Source organism: Platalea leucorodia (assembly GCF_965183815.1).
Source record: "Platalea leucorodia genome assembly, chromosome: 14".
In the NCBI taxonomy this organism is placed as follows: Eukaryota; Metazoa; Chordata; class Aves; order Pelecaniformes; family Threskiornithidae; genus Platalea; species Platalea leucorodia.
In genome coordinates, this window is record NC_138836.1 from 5,983,679 (window position 1) to 6,005,151 (window position 21,473).

General features: G+C 63.2%; 1 protein-coding gene across 1 annotated transcript in view; it reads left to right on the forward strand.

The window, feature by feature from the left end:
- Nucleotides 1-200: 200 nt before the first annotated feature.
- Nucleotides 201-21,473, forward strand: part of SDK2 (sidekick cell adhesion molecule 2) — a gene marked incomplete at both ends in the record, with an annotated part of 49,945 nt that continues 28,672 nt past the window's right edge. Inside the window, 2 exons of the mRNA XM_082326878.1 lie at nucleotides 201-279; nucleotides 20,917-21,076. Of these exons, the coding sequence (XP_082183004.1) occupies nucleotides 201-279; nucleotides 20,917-21,076 (239 nt within the window). The remainder of the gene's footprint in view (nucleotides 280-20,916; nucleotides 21,077-21,473) is intronic.

Sequence of the window (21,473 nt, forward strand, 5' to 3'; positions counted from 1 at the left end):
CCTGCGGACCCCCCTCCCGCCCCAGGAGGAGCCTTTCATCCCATCGTCTTCGCCTCCCCCGGAGCAGCGCTGCTGCGGGGGTCCCTGCGCCGGAGCCCGGCGGACGCCCCGGTGCCCGGCCAGCAGCGGGGACCGGCACCGCAACCGCCCGGATTATAAAGTCGGGGAAGTTGCCCCCTCGCTCCCATCTCGGTGGAGCCATGGCCCGGCTGGGGAGCTGGGGGCTGCTGTGCTTCGCGGTGCTCGCCCTGCCCGGCTCCCCGGGAGCCGGTGCCCAAGGTAAGGCGGTGCGGGGGGGGGGGGGGGGCACCCTCCAGCTTCGACTTTGATGCTGGAGATGGACCGCGGAGGGTTTGGGGGGGGTCCCAGCGCTACTCCCCTCAGCCGAGCTCCAACCCTCCGAGGCCGGGGAAGCTTTGTGCCAGCCGGGGGGGGTGGGGACCGAGGCGGCCCCGGAGCTCCTGCCGGGGGGGGGGTGGGGGGGGACACAGCATCGGTGGTGGTCAAGAATCCCCCCCGGAGCTGGGGCCCGGGGCCCGCATGTGCCGAGCGCAGCGCTGTGTCCGGGAGGGCTCGGCGGGGGCGAGCAGCATGGCTCTGCTCTGCTGCCTCCTTCCCCCTGCCCCATAACTGCCCCCAGGCTGGGGATGGAGGGGGGGAAATGTTGCCCTGAGCATGGGGTAGAGACTGCCCTGGACCAGTCTCGGGAGGCTGAGCATCCCCCAGGGATGGCAGGGGGTGAAGGCACCCATTTCACCCCCTCCCGGGGGACCCCCATGGCACCACAAGACCTGGGGTGCAAGTTTGGGGAGCTCCCAGGGAGCAGCTCTTGCCCTGGTGTTGGTCCCATCGACCTCCAGCCGGCTGGTCAGACTGGGCAGGGGGCTGGGGCTGGAGGGGGTCTGCAGCCCTGAGCCCCCGTGGGTGCCCGGGGCTCCCTGTGCACCCAGCCGGCCCTTGGGGTGAGGCAGTACCGCTTGGCAGGGTGAGCCCCATTCTGCTCCTCGCCTCCAGGGCTCTGGCATGGCACAGCCTGTTCTTAACTGCTCCGCTACCCAAGAGGGATGTAGAAATAGTTTGTGGCCCTTCAGGGTGCAGCTGGGGTTCAGAGATGCTGGGGGGCCCTGGGGTCCTGTCCCCTCCCCAGCAGCGAGGCTCCCTGCGGGGCCACAGAGGAGGCTTCTGCCTGGCAGGGCTGCAGCACGGCCGCCTCCGTCCCCCCCACTTGGACCGAGCGGATCCAGGCTGTGAAACAGGGGGGCACAGCAGGGCACAGCGCCCGGGGTCCTCGCCCGCGACATTTCTTGCCCTTGTTTGTGGCAGCAAGTGGAGCCAGAAGTCCCTGTGTGCTCCCGTCCTCCCGCTCCCCCTGAGCCTCCCCCAGCACTGCTATAATTTCTCAGTAATTAAGTTCAGAACATAACATCTAAAGCAGCAGTATATTATCCGGGCAGGCCCTGTGTGGGGAGCTGTGAAGGTCTCTTTGATTGATTCACTCCCTTGCCGAGTTTCTCGTCTCCGGCTGGCGGGTCCCCCGTGGTCCGTTTCTTCCCTGCCTGTGGGACAGGCTTCTGTTGTGACTGAATCTCCTTCCATTTGTCCGTGGGGCTCTGGGGTCTCGCCGTGAGGTGGAAGATGTGGGGCTGTCTGGGCTTCAGCCCTGTTGAGGGCTGGGGAAGGGGCTTTGCTCCCCTCTCCTGGTGCAGGATCCGAGCTTTGTGGCTTCGGCTCTCTGCGGCGTGTGTCACGTCCTCGCGGGCAGTGTGACATTGCTCGGTGCCCGGCCCCGGCGCTGCGTGGCAAGCAGCAGCCACGGGCGAGCGCGAGCAGTGGCTGCCCGTGCCGGAGTCGCGGTGGGGGAGCATTGCCAAAGCCTGGCACGTGCCCGTCTCCCCTACCGCAGGTGGCACTGGGGACGCACCGACAGGGTCACCTCCCCGGCTGCGGTGCCTGGCGTGTGTGGGCTGCCAACGCTCACCGCTGCAGCCCCTTGGGGCGGACTGGGCGCTGGGGTGAGCTGGAGAAGGAGCAGGCGTGCGGGCAGGGTGCCCGGCTTCGGCCTCCGGCTCAGCCCTGCTGCGGTGGGGCAGGCAGGGCAGCCCTGCGTGGGCAGCCCTGCAGGGCTGGCAGCGAGGGGCAGCGGGAGCGGAGGCAGGCAGCGCTTTGTGCCGGTGCTATTGATTCAGGCAGCCAAAGAAAATGGGATCAATAGAGAAGGAGGAGGAGGGGATGGGGCGAGACCTCCCTGGCCAGGGCGCGGGGGCTCCCTGGGCACAGGATGAAACACTTTAATGCCTGCAGTTGGTAAAACAAAGGCCGCTCGCTGCTGGGGAGAGAGGGGATGGAAGTTTAATTATAAGCCGTCTGTGCTGTGTAATTATTAATTACCCATGGCAAAAAATAACTTATTGATTAGGGGCCTCGCGCTAATTAACCGGAGCCGAATGCAGTGCTGGGTGGAAGGCTAATCAGTCAGCGCTGCCCGGGTGGGAGCTGTGTCGCAGTGCGACCTGTGCCGGGGCCGAGCACCGGTGCCAGGGCTGGGGGGCTGTGCCATGGTCGGGGGGGGGCATGGGCAGCCCACACCGGCGGCAAAGGTGCCTTCAGCTGATTAAGCAAGACAATAAAGGGCTCCCCAAGAGCTGGGGGTGCTGGGTGTCTGGGATGTCCAAGCTCTCTCCTCCCCACTTTTTGTAGATTGTGACCCCCCCAGGGATGCGGTTTCCCACCACCCAGGGCTGGGGGCACAGCCCAGGACCCTCCGCGCTGGCACAGCACCTCTAATGGGATTGAGGAGTCTGTGGCCAGTCCCAGGAGGGATTTGGGAGGCTTAAGGTTCCAGATGGGATTTGGGGCAGGGGCCTGAGACGGGCAGCTTCCACCAAAGAGGCTTATTAGAGGCTGGAGTGGGGGTGTGCCGGCATCTTCTGGCACCCATGCGTGGTGCCTGGGCACGTCCGCATGCATGGAGCCCTGTGGGGCTGAGCAGGAGGGGGACGAGCCCCTGCTCCTTCCTGGGGACGTGACGCTGGTGACAAGCTCACGCCGGGACTTTGGTGAAGGGTGCTGCCGGTGCCCTCTGTGCCCACGCAGCGGGGAAGGGATGGCTGAGCGTGGGTATCTCCTGCCCTGGCTCCCCCTTCTCTGTGAGCGCGGCCGGCACGTTAGCTGGTGGCCTTGTGCAAAGCTCCGGCTCAGGGAGGAAAGTGGCTTTTAGAGGAGAGGAAGGGAAGATTAAAATTTGATGCTTCTTTGGAAGCCATTAGTGACCAGGCACTGCAATGAAATTTTGATGACCTGATAACCATAAGGGGGAGGGGGATACGGTCCGATCCTGGGTAGCCTGTGTCACCAAGCCCCATCGCTGTGCTTGGTGCTCTGGCTGGTCCCCAAAGGTTTGGGGTGCCAGTGATCCGAGCCACAGCAGTGCTGGGGTATGCCACCGCGCCCGTGGGCTGGGAGCCGGCTGCCTGGGGGAGAACAGGCAGGGCCAGGGCTGCCAGCGGGAAGGAGGGCGGCTGCGGGCTCATACCCACCTCCGCTGCCCGGCGGGGCTGGAGCTGCCGTCACGGTTGGGCACACACGGGTGGGCTGGGATGGCTGGGGCTGGCTGGGCGGCTCCTACCCCGGTGCCGGCCAGGGTGGCAGTGCCGAGTGCTGCTCGTCCCTTAGTGATGGAGATTAGGCTGTGGTGGCATTTCTGCTCAGTGGGAGCAAATGAAGGGGCTGGAGGAGAGGAGGAAGCAGGGAGGCAGGTGGATGCACGTTGCTTGTGAACCTGGGAAGATGCTGATAATTAAACCTGGGAGGAGGGAGGCTGGCTTGCAGGGTGCTGGCAGGGCGATGTGATGAAGAATGACCCTGCGTCTGCCTTTGTGCGTCTTTACAAACCGTGTCCTTGTCTCCAGCCCGTGCCTGGAGCTGATCCCTGATGTAGCTGGTTCCTGCATGGAGGTGAGCTCTAGCCACAACACACATTACTGCAGGCCCTACATAAACTGGTTGGGGGTGCATTGATGTTTTGCAGCAGCAGCGTAGGCTGTTGCCTGGGGTGAATAAGGCCCTGCTCAGACTGGGGTGCAGATCTGTGTGGGAGCACCACCCTTTGGGTGCTGGGTCCCCTCGCCTCTGAGCCCTCGTTACCTCCCCAAGCTTGTTAGTAAGTAAGTCGCGTGTCTCTGGGTGAAAAATGGTCAGTGCCAGGCCAGGACTAAATATGCTGCTGTCAGTGGTGATGTGATCGTGCTAACGAAGGGCGATCTGAGCCCCTGTGGTTGTGCCGGGGCTGGTGCGTGGGCACGGGGTGGTGTGGAGGGGCTGGTGGCCATGGTGCTTTGCCGGGTGCTGCTTGGCTTCTGCGCATGGCACCGGGCTTTGGCTTTCCAAAGTGCCCGTGGGGATCCAGCACCCTTGTGGGGCCGTCTCGGGGGGGTGAGTGCTGGGGCAAAGGGATGTCCCAGGAGCTCCCAGGGAAGGGAGGTGTTGCCCTCCTGAGCGGGCTAGCATTGCATGGAGCTGCTGGAGAGGACACGGGGCCAGGGTGACTTGGAGCAGCTGGTGGCATGGTGGCAATGTCAGGGACCTCCCCCAACCCTGGGCTGCTGCTCTGTTTTGGGGTTCCTCCCCTCTGCATCCCCAGAGCCATCCCTGGAGGTCGGTCCGGACTCGGGGTGTATTCCTGCCATCCTTTGCCCTGCCGGCAGGCAGGAATGTGCTGGCAGAGGCTCCCCGCCTTGCTGGCCCTGTGCCGGTCCCGCCTGGCATCCCTCACACCCTGGGCACGCCGGCAATGCCGCCTGCATGGGCACTGCCCTTAGCACCCCTCTGTGGGGCTGGGGACCGGCTGTCGGGGTGCATCCCCCACCCCTGCTCCCAGCGATGCTTTGGGGTGCATCCCGCACCTCACTCCCAGCGATGCTTCACCTTCCTCCCTTTCTCCCCTGCCCGATGCCGACCACCTGCCTGCGCCCGGGGAAGGCAGGGGCCCCCTCGGCGGCCCCCTCCCCTTGCCCCCAGCCCCGCGGGGTGCAGGAATGCCTGCGCCTGGAAAGCCGTGCCTGGCTCGGGTTGCCTGGGAACTGGGTAACTTGATCCCTGGGAACGGGGCCGAGGGCAGGGGACATTCCCAGGCTGCAGCTGGTCCCCGGTCCCCTTTGTCTCCCCACTCTGATGGGGTGGCTGCACCCCCACCTTCGGTCCCCCAGGAGCGGAGACTTGGGGTGCGGGGGGCTCTCAGGCAGGACCATCCCTGGGGATGCTGTGACTGGCAGCTGCCGGGTGCTCTGGGTTGTTACCTCCCCGCGTGGATCAGTGTCACCTCCTGGCCAGCAGCCACCGTGGGCTGGGGAAGGCCCTGGGACCAGCTGCTGCTGCGTGCCAGCAGCTGGGTATCCCGGCCGGCAGCGGGGACAGTGCGGTGGCAATTTCAGGAATGCTGGGGCCCCCGTGCCGAAGCCACACTCCCTCCCCTCCCTGCCAGCAGTCATCAGCCCCATTGTCCACCTCGGAGCATGGCAACTCCGGGCCGGCTGTCCTGAGCACGCCGGGAGCTCTCCCTCTGCCCCTGGGCAGCCGGGGGGAAACTGAGGCACTGGGCGGAGGTGGCAGTGGGTATGGTGGGAGGGGGACCGCGGTGCGGTACCGGCTGGGGTCCCGCTGCCATGTGGACGCAGGCACGCGTGAGCGGCTGCGGTGGCTCTCATCAATCACTGCCTGCCCATGCGGAGGTACCGAGGCTCCCGGTGTAGGGAAACCTGGATGAGTTTGACCATTAGCAGAAAGAAACCGCTGAGCTAATTTTAGCTGTGATAGCTAATTGCTTTTTGCTCTGCTGGGTGAGACGACAACCTGCAAGTCCTCGGCTGTAACCTTGAGCCCTCCTGGCTCTGTGCAGCAGCGATGCCCGGGTCCTGCTGGGGCGAGGAGTGGGATGTGGATTCATTGGTGGGAGTGCTGGTCCCTGGAGGGGTTTCTCCAGGACACGGGGGTCCATGTGGGAAGCCAGCATGGGTTGGGGTGCCTGGCAGGGTCCTGCTGCCCTGGCTTGCAAGGGTAGGTGTCCCTTGTGCCTCTTGGGGAGTGGGGACATGTGTGGCATGGGGGGAGGCTCTGGCTGTCCCCTGAGGCCAGCAGGTTGCCCCAGGCGGTGGGGTGGAGCCCCCCACACTCAGCAGCATGCCTGTGTTCATGGCTGACAAGAAGTTGATGAAGGGAAATGCTGTTTTTAGGGTCTCTTCGTTGATCAGGGTGTGTGTGCCCACTCCTGGTTGTGTGAATCACCAGAGGGCATTTCCCTGGGGTGAGAGCAGAGCTGGGGACCTGTTTGCTCCCCTGTCCTGTATCTGCAGGGCTGGGGCGTGTTTGCCAAGATGGTTGGAGGAGCCTGTCCCCCTCTGTCCCCATCCTGCAGGGCCATTGCCCCCAGCACATCCCGGTTCACTGGCTGTGAGCCACAGCTGGGTGAGGAAACCAGGCTGAACCTAGGGCAGGGGCTGGGCATTAACTGGGGTTTTATGGGGTCATTTATGTTTCTTATTCATCACCCTCCTTCCGGGAGCCTGCGTCTCCCTGGCGGGGAGCAATCGAGTGCTGGGCCATGCAGGTGGCTGTGCCCATGGGTCTTGACATGCGGGGATGCTCAGTGCTTCCCCTCCTCTTCCTCCTTGCCTGGGCTTGGACCACAGGATTAGACCGAGAGCTTGGGGGAAGGTGAAGGGGAGCGGGTCCTGCCTGGGTCTGGCATCCCCATCTCTGGGCAGTTCACAAGGGTCCGGCTGGGAACGGTGCCGGGGCAGGAGCTGGGTGCGGACATGCCGCCGATTCCCGGCCCAGCGCGGCTGGGATGGATGGACGGATGGAGGGGGCTGGGGCACAGCGGACACAATAGCTCTGGTTTCAGCAACCCGCCTCCTGAATGCTTGAAAAACAGCTGATGGCCGTGAAGGGGGATGAAATGGGATTAGCTGCCGTTTCCAAAGGGAATGCGTCCTGTCGAGCTGGACAATGCGCCCCCTGTGCCCCTGCTTCATGCCTCGGTGCGCCAGCCCTGGCAGAGAGGGGCTCGGTGCTGGCTCCCCGGGGCCAGGGTGGTGCCTCCTGCCCTGGCTGTTCCCGGGGGCCCCTGGGGTCTGCCAAGTCCCCAGTGCTCCGGTGCTGGGTGCAGCACAGGCTCCGAGGGGTGCTTGCAGGGGGCTGTGAGACCCTGGGGCAGGGTGGGGGGCTTCTACCTGCCTTGCAGCAGCCCTGAGCGGCCATGGCTCAGCTCCTCGCCCTGTGGCAGCACCGAACGGGTCCCAGGGGACCTCGCACAGCCCATGTGGGGTGGCAGGAGCTCGGGGCTGTCCCACCCCAGCAAGCAGCAATGCTGGGTGCCCAGCCTGAAGCCCCACAGCCGAAATGGAGAAGCAAACCTCATGGTGCGAGGTGCTTTGCAGGGTGGGTGGCTGCTGCACTGCACCCCCCCGGAGCTGGCCTGCAGTGGGTGCCGGAGATGGGGTGCGGGGGGGACCAGCAGCACGTCTCGGGGCAGGAGCCGCGTGCAGCCTCAGCTGCAGCGCTGCCGGGGCGTGAGTGTGTGCAGCACCGCGCTCGGTGGAGTGAATTGATGTTTATTTTGATAATGAGTTCTCAATGCATTCGCAAACTAATAAAATCAACTCATTAGGGTGGTATGTTTAATTCAGAGCTCTGCCGTCGGGAGAGCCCTCCCTGCCGGCTGAGCAGTGGGAAGCGCTGAGCACCCGGCCTCTCCCTGCACGCATGGGGTGCAAGGGGAGGAAGGTGATGGGTGCCTTCATCTCCCCGTTTTCTCCATTTTTCTTGCTTGTGCGGTGGAGAGAAGGACTGGGAGGGCAGCGGTGGGGAGCTGAGCTGTGCAGTGGAGGGTAGAAACAAGGCACGTGCTGCGAGCAGGGGCAATGAGCTGCTGGAGCGCTTCACCTGGGGCGATGGTGGAGTCTCGCTCGCTTGGCTTCTCCCCATAAGCTTCACGTCAGGCTGGGCAGCGGCGCTGGCTTTGCCGCTGGAATTGCTGGCCCGGCGTCGTGGCATTGGCTGGAAAAGCCCCTCTGGCCGGGAGAGCCACAAGTGTAAATAAGTGCAATGACCGGAGTTTGCTTCTCTGCCCTGGAAATACAGGGCTGCCGTGGATGGCTGGGGGGGGATTGCCAGGCTGTGAGTTATTCCCGTCTGTGAACAAGGAAAAGCTTTGGAAAAGGCTTTTTCTAAGGAAAACTCGTGTTTGCTGTAATGCTACAGCTATTTATGTTTCAAGTGAGCAATGCTATGACTAATTAATACTTTGGTAAAAGGATGTCTGGGCAACACCCCAGTGAATCGGTGAGTGCCCGGTGCCCGCTGGCTGGGGGCTGTGCCACGGGGAGGGGGACGGTGCTGCCAGCGCCTTCGTCCCGCTCGGCACGGGGGGGCGGGGAGCTGGCAAAGTGTTTTCCATCCCGCGGGGCTGGCGACTTAGTTGCGTCAGCACCATGGGAAAGGCTGAGTGGGGTTTTTCTTGTGGTTTCTGTCTTCTGTTTTTCTTTCCCTGCCGTATTTTTTCGGTTGGGAAATGCTGCCTTGTTGAGATTCTCGTGGCAAGCCTGGAAAGCGGCTGGCTGTCTGTCTGCGAGGGCGGTTGCAGGGCGAGGGCTGTGCTGAGCATCCTGCGTGGCTGGGGGATGCAGGGGACGGCAGGAGCTTGGGGATGGCGAGGGGGGGGGACGGATACCCCTTGCAGAAGCGATGTCCCAGGTGCTGTCGGGGCTCCCATGGGGTGGGTCTGGTGGTGGCTTTGCTTTCCCACCCCTCCTCGGCCACAGTGGCCCTGGGAGCCACCACAGCCCAGGGCTGTGGTCGCCCTCCAGGAATACCTGGAAGATACACTCGATGTGCCCCACGGGGTCAAATCCAGCCCGGAGCTGTGCTGGGCTGCACCGGGCTTGTGTGCCATCCATCTCACCCTGGGACCACCCTGGGGTTGGGGTCCAGGGCTGTCGGGACCCCCGCCTTGCTTGGCAGCTGGGTGTGGGGCCTGTTCCTGCCAAACCCTCGTGGGGAAGTGCCTGTCCTGGCTGTGAAGCCTTTGGGGCTGGGGCTGGGAAGGGCCCCTCCGAGGCTGCTGGGAGGGGGATGCGTGTTCACCCCCTCTCCTGCCCGGAGAGTGTCTGGCTGGCGGCTGTGCGGGCTCCGGAGGTGATGTCCATCCGTCCTTCCCCTCCTCGCCGTTTTGGAATCTCTCCCGGGGAAATCGGCTGCGGGATCCGGCCCCTCTAATTGCATTGAGTCACTCTCCGGGTGTCCGTGACTCACAGCAGTGACCCAGATACGGCGGAGCTGCGTAATCGCGGGGTTGGGAGGATTTGTGGCATCAGAAGAAGTTTGCTGGGGAAGGAGTTTCGGCTGGAGCCTGGAGCTTGTTAAACATCCCCAGCTGGGGATGGGGCTGTCTTGCTTGGGGACATGCTCGGCAGGAGGACAGGCTTGCTGCAGCCCATGGTGATGCCCAGCTGTGCCACCCGCAGCCACCCGGGCTGGGGGTCTCCTGTCCCCGCGGGAGCATCCATGCATGGCCTTTTTGCTGGGGGTCCCTTGCAGCTCCCCGCAGCTCCATGCATTTGGGGCTGGGTTTGGAGCCCCACACTGGGGTCTGTGCCTTTGGGGCCAGGCTCCCAGGGTCCGCGTGCTTGGGGCCAGGCGTGGGGGTCCGTAGGGGCCGTGCCGTGCTTCAGAGCACAAAGCTCCGCTTGTCGGCCCTCCCGGGCTCGCGGGCTGGGAACACACAACGGTGCCATGTGCGTGTGTCTGTTTGGGATTTCCCGCGAGGGGAAATGTTATTTTTTCCAGCCGGCGCGGCCGGGCAGGCAGAGGGGCTGGGTGTGCGAGGGCAGGCAGGGACGGGCAGGCACACAGCCCCGCTCTGTTCCCAGCTGCGGCCTCACCACGGGGCTGAATGAGACGCTGTTCCCTGGCCAGGGCTGACGTCTCTCCCTTGGCTCCAGGAGCGCCTCAAGCCTTACCTGGCCCACGTCGGCACTGGGGTGCACCTGGGCTGGGTCCCTGGGCAGAAGCAGGGTGCTGAGAAGGGACGATGGTGGCATGGCCCCGGCTCTGCCACAACGGGCAGAGGGGGATCGGTCTCCAGGTTTGGGACTCTCCGATGGCCGGGGACATGTGCCAGGGGTTGCACCGTGTTTGGGGAAGGGATTGCCAGGATGAGACCGCAAAGGGAGGTGGCTTCATCTCCAGCATCACTGTGGGGAGAAAGGAGGTCCTGAGCAGGCACCGTGGTGTTGCCAGGCTCGATGTCCCTTTTGCAAACACCCCTTGTCCCGGGGGAGCCATGCTCCCCCCTCCCCATGCTCCCCGTCCCTGGGGGGTTCTGCCAGGCACAGCGAGGCTGCCGGCTGAGCCGATGGCCCGCTGAGCCCTCCGAGAGCCCGACTGCAGAAGAGGAGCTTGTTATGGAGCCATCCTGCTCTTAATTAACAAATTAAAATCCTAGTTAACAATCCAGCCCCAGGGCTGTTGGAGGCTGGGAGAAGCTGGAGCGTTTGTTATGGAAACAGCAGTTAATTAACAAATAAATAAATAAGTATGGGCCTGGAGACAGATGTGGGAGGAGGAAGGGGAGATGTCAGCGCAGTCAGGGTGTCCCACCAGCCTGGTGGAAGGAGGACGTCCATCTATCCATCTGTCCATCCTGGGGGATGCCATGGCCCCAGCGGGCAGCACCAACCTCACTCGGAGCCACTGGGTGCAAGGGGCTGGATCCTGCTGCGTGCTGGCTGTGCCACAGCAGATCCGGCCACGTACCATGCTGGGGCCACCTTGGCTGGGTTTGGGGCTCCCGGTCTCTGCCTGGGCATTGCCAAGTGCCGCTGGCCGTGGAAATCGCACCCACTACCTCTTCCCCCGCCCCGAAGCCAGGAAGCACTGCGGCAGAGCTCCGGCGGAGATGGATGAAGTGTGACACCGGCAAAACTGCTGTGCAGTTTGTAGGTGACACCGGTGCCGTGCTGGGGACCGCACGAAGAGGTGGGGGACATTGCTCGCTGGGCTGCTCCGTGCATCCTTGGAGGCAGGGATTGCTGCGGTCCCTATTGGCGTCTCCTTTGCCACGGGCTGGCTCTGTGCAGGGAGGTTTGGGCAGCTCCCCGGGGCTGGGTGCAGCCGGGGAGGGGGTGCTGAGGCCGTGGCCCCCCTGGCCATGCGCTGCAGTGGTCAGCTTGCATTAACTGCAGGGCTGTCACCGAGAGCCCTGAGCCGGTGCCTGCTGCCAGCGGGGATTATCGCTGCGGGTGGGTGCTGATGGGGCTGCGCGGGGGCTCAGGATCACTGTGCTGCTCCCCGAGGCCCTGTGGGTGCCCAGCTGGGCTGCCGCTGCCCGAGGCAGTGCAGTGTCACCCTGTCCGTCTTGGTGCTGGCGCCAGGGGCAGGGGTGTCTGTATGGACTGCTGAGGGGATGTGTGACCCTGCTGCCAGCCCACGCAGGGGCCCTGTGGGATTTTTGCATGGAGTGAGGAGGTGGCAGAGCTCACGTTCCTCCCTCAGCTTCACCTTTCCGAAGGCTTAAGGGAAGAAAATCAGTTTAAAAGGCGACTCTGCAAATCCTGCCAGTGTCACACGGGCAGGAGCTGTGCTCTGCTGAGCAGCTCCTCCAGGTCTGTGTCTCTCAGCCTCCCACCTAATCCAGTTAACACACCTCTGCAATCGGCTTACAGCATGTAAGAAACCCCAAATCTCCTCTGTGGGAGGCGCAGGGGAGTGGGGCAGCAGCACTGGAGCTGTGGGCTCTGCTGGGTCCAGCTCAGCTCCTTGCTGGGGCGGCAGCGCCAGGTCCGGGTCCCCTCCTTCTCTGGACCCCTCCTGCTGTGCAGGTGATGTGCATGCACGCTGGCACGCTCACCGGGGAGTCGCCCCATTTCCCGAGGGCTCCCCCACCACTGAGATCTTTTCCTCTGTGAGGAAATTGCTAAAGCAATTGCACAAACACGCAGAGGGTCGGATGGAGATGAAGAGGTGCCCGGCTCCAGCTGTGACTCTCTGGGTGGGCAGGAGCCGTGGCCCAAGTCCAAGGGGCAGCGTGCCCTTGGCTGCCAGCCCCCCGCGCTGCCCATGCCCCTTCGCCGTGGCAGAGCAGCAGATCCCTGTGCTGTGAGCAGTCTGACAGGCTCAGCGTGAGGCATCGGAGCAAAGACGGATGCGTTTCGGCAGCAAGGTCATTGCAGGGTGTGTGCCGATGGCGGATGGCTGGAGGGTACTGGGTGCCTGTGCAGCCTGGGAGCCTGTGGGCTGCACCATCCTGCTCCGGCTCTTCCCCCAAGGGCTGCACCCATGCCTGGTTGCAGGCAGGACAGGCATGGCTCTGGGGTTTGCTGCTGGAGGGATGCAGCCACTGTGAGATGCTCCCATGTCCTCTGAACGCGGGCAGCGCAGCCCTGCTCTGACCTGCCGACGGCTCGGGGCTGCGGCCCTCCTGACGTGCAACAAAGATGGTTTTATTCCTGTGATCTCGGTGTGATTGGGGCCGAGCAAGGGAGACTCTCCAGGCTATTCTGCCTTTAGTTAAAAACCCTCTTAGCTATGCTCTGCAATCTCTTTACGAGAAGCAGCTCTGTTTCGGTGTGGCTCCCGGCTGCAGGCCCCATCATTTCCCCAGTGCTCGGGGCTTGGCTTGGACTGTGATGCTGCAGGAGGGACCGAGCTGAAGCCCCCCATTCCTGTCTCAGACCATCAGGGAGGCAGGGCCACCTCTTCCAAGCAGGAATATCACAGCCAGCGCAGGATTTTCTGAGTGGCAAAGGAGAGGGCTGTAATTAGCAGCCCCAGTGTGGAGAAGCAGCAGCCGCAGGGCACTATTTTCAGGTCCCCCTCTGTCCCAGCTCACGTTTGCTGCCTGGGAACCCCATAGGACTGGGGAACGGCTGCAGCTCGGATGAGGCTGGAGGGGAGGTCTGGGGTTTGGGTACCGCTGCAGCCCCGCTGGTCTCTCGGGGACAGATCAGAGCTGTGGCTGGGATGGATGGTGATGTGCGTGGGGAAGGAGCTGCCCTGGGGTGGCATCGCCCGGGACGCATGTGTGGGTCCTCATCGTCATCCTGGGGTTGCGGTAGGAAGGCGCCATGTGGATGGGGAGAAGGGAAACTGGGTGAGACAGGGATGGGGGGCCAGGCTGGGGGACCGTGCTGTGGGAACCAGGGGGATGATGTTCTCCCGTGTGCCGTGGCGAGTGAAGCACCAAGAGCTTGCAGGTCCAGGAGCATCGCTCTTGGCTGACCCCCTGAGAAGCTGTGCTGTGGCCGTGCTGCCTTCCTGTGCCCCGAGCCCTGGCAGGAGGATTTCCCGTGATTGCTCTCACAGCATCTTGCCGCCGGCAAGCACCAAACCCCTCAGCTTGGGCTGCGCCCTCTAAATAATGCAAGAAGGCGAGTGCCGCCCGTGGGGGCTGCAGATAAACACGGTAAATAGCTGAAAAATGGAGCGTGTCTTTTGGGAGCCACCTCCATGGTTAGCGTGCCGGGCCCCTCTCCCTCCCTCTCGGCCGAGGCGGTGCTGCCGGGCCGGCACAGGTACAGGCGTGGGTGGGGAGGAGGAGATGGAGCAGAGCTGCCAAGTCCACCGGAGCATTGGAAATTGCATTTCACGGCCGGGCGGACCGGGATACCAACCCCAGCACCGCGTGCTGGGTGCGCAGAGAGGAGATAAGATTTGATTAAGAAGGCCGCTATTAATTTACGGCAAGTACACTCATGATAGTGGAGAGGTTCTTTTAATTAATAGCCAGAAGGAGGGTTTTAAAGCTGTTGGTCTCAGTGGGGGGAGAAGGGGAGGGAGGGGAAAAGCAGGGAAGGAAGGGAAGAAAGTAAGTTGTGAGGATTAATGGACACATCTGCAATTATAAGTCTTTTTCTTAGTAAAAAGATAAAAAAAACCAAAAAACACTTTAAAAGACACACCATGGGTGGGGGCATGCAGGGTGGCCTGGCTGATCCGTGGGGCTGAGATGGGCAGGATTGTTCCCGCTGCCTTTGGCACCGCTCCGTGTGCCAGTGGGGACCGAGGCCACCCCGTGGCACCCCAATGCCACCAGCCCAGCCTGGGGGGAGCAAGGGATGGCTGGGGTGTCCCCTGCGGCTGACCTTGTGCTCCCAGGCCAGCCCTTTCCACCGGGGTCAGGACCGAGGGCCGATGCTGGGATGGATATTGGCTTTGGTGGCTGATGGGCTGGGGAGGATGGCTTCATCCTGCCCTGCTGCCAGCCCCATGCGAGCCCCAGGGAGGCTGCGGCTGGGGCTGGAGCCCCCCCGGCTGCCCCCTTCCCCATGGCACCAGGGGAGGTGGGGACGCTCATGCCCCCGGGACCACCCAGTCCTGGTGCAAGTGGGAAGGGGAGTCCCTCAGCTGGGTCCCTGCTCTGCGGCTCGTAGCTGTGCTGCTTTGGGGTATGCAGAGGGACCCCGCTTTGGATGTGGGACTGGGGGTCCTGGCAAAGCAGGGCTGGTGCCACATGAAGGGTGTCTTCTGCCATCGTGACTGGCACAGCAGCCCTGCCTTTCATCGCCCGTTTGGGCAAGCCATGCTGAAGGCCGTGCCGTGCCATGCCTCCCTCCTGCCATGCACGACTCCTCCCGTGGGGCCACGCTTTGCCGGGGGCGTTTGCGTGAGCCAGGCAGATTAGAGAGGACTGAAGGCACTTTGGCAGAGCGTCTCGGCACGCTGCCGCGGGGCACCAAAACCCTTTGCTGGTGGGTTTTGCTGACAAACCTGCATTTGCTGGGCAGTGAGATGAAAGCTGGGCTCTGCCGAGAGCCCCGTGCTGGGGAGGGTGTCATGGCATGGCCACACTTGGGGCTCTGATGTCCCTGTGGGTGAACGGTGCTGTGTGAGCGCAGGATGCACGCCGCAATCCCCGCTGCTGCTGGTGCTTCTCCATCACCATGCAGCTGGGTTTGATGCTTCTCCCCTGCCCCTTCCCCAGATCTGAAGCTGACATTGACTCATTGCGGGAGAGGGGATGAACCGAAGGGGACGTGTTCTGCCGGAGCAGGGCATGGCTCCAGCGCTGGCCCTGCCGTGCCAGATGAGGCTGGTGTGGCTGGGGGCTGCCAGCAGAGCAGATGGGTGCTGGCAAGCGGGGGGCCACATGTGCAGCGAGTTTTGGGGGGCTGTGCTTGGTGGGTAGTGGCTCAGGTTGTTTCATGCCTGCGTGCGTGTTGGGAGGAGGGCGAGCGGGGCTCAGCGAGGATGCCCACACCACCTTGACCCTGCGCTCGGCTTCGTCCTTGGCACCTCCTGGACACCTGGGTCCCGCTGGACGCCTGGGTCCCTGCTCGGCAGCATGTCGTGCTCTGCAGCTCCCCAGGTGCCGGGAGCATTCGGCATTTCAATTCTGTGTTTGCTTTTTATTAAGGGGATGAAGCCTTGTCTCAGGAATACTAATGGCTCAGGCAGTGGTGGAGAGCACTGCTAATCCCCCAGCACCTGCTGGCCACCTGCCCTGCGTGGCCCCTGCCACCACCCTGGGAGGGGACCGTGGTGGGGACACTGGGGGGCACCTGCAGTGGCTCCCGTCCCCACGGCGGGGCCATGCCCTCGGTACCCACAGGGACATCTGCCATTTCATCAGCCCCGTGACTTTACCAACAGCCGCTGAAAAATTGATGCCTCCCAACCGCACGCTGGCATCTGACAAGCAGTAAATGTAACTTAGCCAAGGGACGGCTCCTAGGGCTACGGCACAGCCCCGGGGCTTCACCTGTCCCTGGCCAGGTCCCTGGGCATGGGGCCACCCAGCCGAGGTGGCCACGGAGGGGACATGGTTTGTCCCCGGAGCCGGTGCACCTTGGTCAGGATGGGTCCCCCGGGGGGATCTCTCATTGCACCCAACCAGGGCTGTGACCCCACCGGGGCGCTGGGGGACGTTGCGATCCCCCATGGGTGCTGTGTCAGGGGGCCATGGGGCACCCTGGTGGTATTAACCCCTTCCCTGCCATGCCGGCGCAGGCACCCCTGCCTCCCCCCAGCCCCCAGATGCGAAGCGGCTGCTGCGGTGCCGGGGAACTGCGCCGCGAATATGTTACACAAATGAATAATAAAAACAAAGGAAAATTACCCTCTTTATTGAAACTCGTTTTATGAATAAAACAATTATTCTGGTAATTGAAAAAATGTGTCGTTAAATTAAATGCAGTGGTTCCTATTAAAATTTTAGTGGATTTCTTCTTCTCTGTTTCTTTTTCCCCCTTTTTCCTTCCTCCCTCCCTCCCTGCCTCCGCTGGCGGCTAAAGGCTGGTAATTATAGCAGAGGGTTTCACTTTCTCTTTATTGTTTTTTAATCTCTTCGTGCTGCGGAGCGCCAGCGATAGTCTGATGCAGAAGAGATTTAGTTCCATCTCCCCGTGCTGGGGGGGGCAGCGGGGGCTGAAGCGGGAGCGTGGGGCTGCTCGGTGGCAGTGCCAGGCGGCCGTGCCAGCGCTCCCGGCAGGCTGCCATCCTGCTTTCTGGGCAGTGATGCCCTGGGAGGGCTGGGAGAGCCCTGCAAAGCCTGGGGGACCGGGGACACAGCTCTGTTCCCCCTCCCATGGTCAAGGTGGGGTGCAGACAGTGGAGCGGTCCCTTCCCAGGGCTGTGCCTTTGCACCGGCTGCATCCTGGCCGGACCAACGAGGGGCCGGTGGGAAGGGAGGGAGGCGATCCTGTTATTTCCTCCGAGTTGGGTGTTGGTGCAGGGTGGCCGAGGCAGCAGGCACGGCGCTGGGTACTGGTACCTGGTGTTGGTTGGGCTCTATTGGGTGCTTGGAGCCCACAGGGGCAGGCAGGCCAGATTCAGGGCATCCCACCGGCGCTGGCAGGCACCGGTTCGGTCGGAGCATCCTGCTGTTTCTCACCCTGATTCGTGTCAGTTAGCAGGAATGGGTGCTGGGCTGATCAGCTTCCGATTAGTGAGCTGGGGAGGGGAGAGGCTGGGTGTCACCCCCTGTCCCTGAGGGGCGAGCGGGGTGGTGACCCTGTGCTGAATGAGGGCTGAACCCAGGCGTGGTGGGGGGCCATGGTCCCCCCCTGCTGTCACTGTGCCAGTGCTTGTGCAAGGCATCCACAGCAAAGATGGGAGAAGGACCTGGGTGTCCCACGAGCTGCTGGTCCTTTCTGGGTGACTGAGGGCATGCAACAGTGGCACAGAGCCATGGGGACCCCGTGCCCCCATTCCCATCTCGTTTCTGCTTGCTGGGGTTTGCCGAGTGCCGGGGGATCTCGCCCTCCTCCTCGCCGCCAGCAGCTGCCCAGCAGAGCCCTACCCTTGGCAGGCATTCCGGGATTCCTCCGGGCTTAAAACTCCCCGTCCCTTCCCATCAAGAGGGATTTGAAGCCGGGGAGAGGGGGGCTTAGTTCCTAGCTTGCCCATTACGCCCAGGAATTAGGTTCCATTACTGCTCTTTCGGCGAGACTGGGGCCCCCTGCCCTACATCTGCACCCCCTCCCCGGCACTAATGCACCGGGCTCAGACCCAGCTCCTGGCAGCCCTTCTGTAAATAAAGTGCAGGGACAAAGATTTTGATCCCATTAGGCAGGATTAGTGCCTTGCTAGGCCCTGGCATTAAAACGTTATTGGTGGTGGAGGGAGAGAACTGGGGTCATCCCCATTCTTGTCCCCCTTCCCTGTTGCCAGTGCTCGGCATCCCATTTATCCCATCCATCGCCGCCGGCAGCTCGGCTGGAGCAGCTCAGCCTGGAGGCAGCATCCCCTGCACCGCTCCCCAGTGGGGCTCAGCCCCGGGGTCACCGGTGCTGCAGGGGCCGGTGCAGGCAGGATGGGGACGGCACAGTTTGGTGGCACCTTTCTGCATGGAGGGGACCGCGCTGGGCTGGCATAGCTGGCACGGCATGGCATGGCACCCGGCCGGCGGCCCCGGAGAGCTCAGCACTGGCCCACGCCGCCGGCAGATGTGCAGATGTTCCCGGGGACGCCTCTCGCTGCCGCCTGTGTTTGGAAAGTGATGAATTTCTGCACCAACTAATTAGTCTCTAATTAGCAAGTGGAGTGTAAACAGTCACAACAGATGGGGGAGAGGCGGAATTAGCAGTAATGACCCTTCGTTTGGGGGGGATGTGGCTGTCATGCACCGGGAAACCTCCCGCTGAGTCCAGGCCTGGGGAATCAGAGCCCCCATCCATGCCGGCTCTGCGGTGGGGCAGTGAGGTGGTGGGCACCCCTGTGCACCCTGAATTTGGTGGTGCTGTGGCCTGTCCTGCTGCCAGGATGGTGGGAGAGAGGAGTTCCCCCTGGCCTGCTGGGAGCAGAGCTGAGATGCCATGTGCTGCCGGTGTGCTGGGGAGCAGAGGGAAACCGAGGCAGGGAGGGCTGCAGGAGGGGCTGGGGTGCGAGGGGCTGCGGCGCTGCTCAGCATCAGGGCCCCCCGCCCTTCTCCCCTCCGAGCTGCGGCACATTGTGCTGGAGGTGGGAGCTGGCGCGGGCGGCCGCCGGGGAGCTGGTGGGCAGGTGAACACCAGGAACAGCCTGTCTCGTTCCTGGAGGCCTCTCCGGAGATGTCGGCACTAAACCAGCCGTGTTCCCCTCCCTGGGTTGCTCCTCTCCTCCTGCCGGCCCTGGCGCTGGGCTGGGGTCCTTGGTGGGACGCGGGGCTCCCAGGTGGCTGCCCTGCCAGGCACTGGCCAGCCGAGAGGATGACGAGGATTTCACATGCGACCGCCCTGGGGGAGCATGGCCAGAGCTTGATGCCACCTTCGCCCCCCGCAAAGGACGCCTGGTGCACCCGGGACCCCCAGCCCTGCTGTCCCCTGCCCGCAGCTGGGGTGGTTTCAGCTTTCCCAAGGGAGCAGAGGAGCCAGGGCGAAGGGGAGAGGGGAGCCGCTTGGTCCGAGGTGGCTGCCATGACCTTCGCGGGTGGATAATGATCGCACAATCAATAGTGGAATTAGGAGCTGCCTCTCCTCCTCTACGCTGTTTTTCACCCCTTAATGCAGAACAGATGGCTTGGGCGCTTCAAAGCAAGATGAGCCTTAGCTGCTTAAAATCAAATTAGGATGTATGCAAACGGCGTGCGGGCCCAGGGGAAGGTGCACCAGGAGCACCCTGCCTCCCAAACGCCTCCCAGTCGCTGGGTGCTGGGCTCAGTAGGCGGGTGCACTGAACACGCCAGGTCTCAGTCCCACTGTGCCGCCGGGGTGCTCAGCCAGGCCCTGGCAGCACAGCCCTGTGGTCCCGCGTTTCTGGTGGCCCGTGCATGCGTGACCACCGCTGGTGCCTGGGGATCAGCCCGTTTTGCCACGGGTCCTTGCTGCAGTGATGCATCTGCTGCATCTAGCCCAGCCGGACCCCCAGTCTGGTCCATGGCTCGTTTACTGGTTTCATGTAGGAGGTGTTTGGCCTCGCAGCTGGTGTCTGGCTATGCCACGGCCCCAGCCGGGGTCTGCAGTAATCCCACAAGTCTCCAGCCCAACGTGGGCGAAGCATGGGTGTTGCAGGTCAAGCTCCTGCCATGCCGTGGTGGGGACACGTGTGCACACCCCCGCGCACACGTGTGCAGAGGTGGCACACGCCGTGCACAGCACAGATCCTGTGCCTGGATGTTCCCGTGAGCCCGTCCCGGTTAGCCCCACGGCACGTGTGTGCCTCACTCCTTGGGCATCCCAAAAGCCTCAGCCTGGCCGCCACAGGGCTGCCACGAGCCCTCTGGACCAGGGAGCCATGGAGCCACAGGCCGGGCTCGCAGCCAGCTGGCCTTGGTGCCAAGCCCCACCACCGGGGCACTGAGCTGCCGTGGTGTCCACGGGTGCCCCTCTGCCCCCACGGCATCGGGGGCTTGCTGGGGAGCTGAGCTGCTGCAGGGTTTGGCCCTGGTGCCCCACGTCTGCTTTGTGAGGTGCCCCGATGCCCGGATCCAGCCTGGACCTGGGGCAGGGGCACTGGGATAAGGGCTGCCCGTGGCAGCCAGTGCTGCTGAAGGTCAGAAAGGAGGATTAAATTAAGGAGCTGCGAGCTGCTCCTTCCCTGCCTAATGACTTGCCTGGCATTTAGCACCACTGTGCCCACCCTAGGGAGAGGCAGGACAGGGCAGCTGGGTGTAAATCAGATGGGCATTTCCACATGGGTGCAGCAAGCGGGCACCCTGGGGTGTGCAGGAGCTGGGCCCTGCCAGCAAGGAGAGGAGAGGGACCCCCAGTACAGGGCTGGTGGTGTCTGGGTGCCTCTGAGCTCCTGCAAACTCGTGACACCCCCCCCCAAGGCGGTGGGGCACCAGAGCAGGCTGAGCCAGCGGGCATAGGCAGTGCTTTGGTGCCGGCTCACGGTGCGGAGAGCCGTGGCAGGAATTCAGCTCGCACAGACAAGAAAGCAAAGCCCTACCCCAAAGAAAAAACCCAAAGCCGTGATTGAAAGCGCACTTGAAAGCTGCTGGGGAATATGAATGTGTCTTTGAAGTAAAAGGGCTTCCATTTGTTAAGCAGAAAATGGAGCTGTGTGCTTCGATTTATAGTTTTACTTAGCAAATAAACCAGGAGAGGAGTAAGTGTTTATGTCTTGCTCCGCTCCCAGCCCCTCCACCCCCTTCACCCCCCGAGTTAAAAGCTCAGTGCTTCTGAAACACTACAAAGGCAGCCGGGAATAAAGCAAAGCAAGCAGCTTAGATAAACCCTAGATGGGCTAAGCTGTTGTCGATAGGCTTGTGAAATGGCTCAGGGAGGGAAAATGGCCAGTGGAGGGGTCTGGGGGCCCCGACTGGGACAGGGGGACAGGGAGGTGGCTGCCAGCATCCCCCTGCCCACGCGCTGCTGAGTTATGACGCCCATGATGAAGTGGTCCTGACGCTGTGGGGCTGGCAGGCTTTGGGGCTGGGCATGTTGTTCACGGGGCTGGTGTGGGGCAGCTCATGGTTCTCACCCCCTCTCCCTCCTCTCTCTGCAGATGATGTCTCCCCATACTTTAAGACGGAGCCAGTGCGGAGCCAGGTCCACCTGGAGGGGAACCGCCTGGTCCTGACGTGCATGGCGGAGGGCAGCTGGCCCCTCGAGTTCAAGTGGCTGCACAACAGCCGGGAGCTGACCAAGTTCTCCCTGGAGTACCGGTGAGTACCGGCCACGTTGGCCACCGAGCATCCAGGGCGAATCCCGCCCGGCACGCCGGTCCCTGCCGGCAGCTGTTGTGTCACAGCGGGCACCACTGGTCCCCCTGCGAGGGGATGCCGTCCTGGGGAGGCAGGCGGCACGGAGGCGGTCGTTAGCATGCCGGGAGCTGCCGCCTCTGTTTGAAGAGCAAACGGTGGATTTAAGCAGGTCAACACTGGGGAGGAGGTGTTTGCACAGAGTGGGATTAACACCGGGCCGCAGATCACGGCCGGCTCGTGGCTCCCCGAGAACAGCCCGACCAGGGGAAGGAGCAAGAAAGGGCAGCACGAGAGATTGCCCCGGGTTCGGGCATCCAGCCCTGTGCGCCGACTAATCCTGGCACAGAGCGGCCGGCCC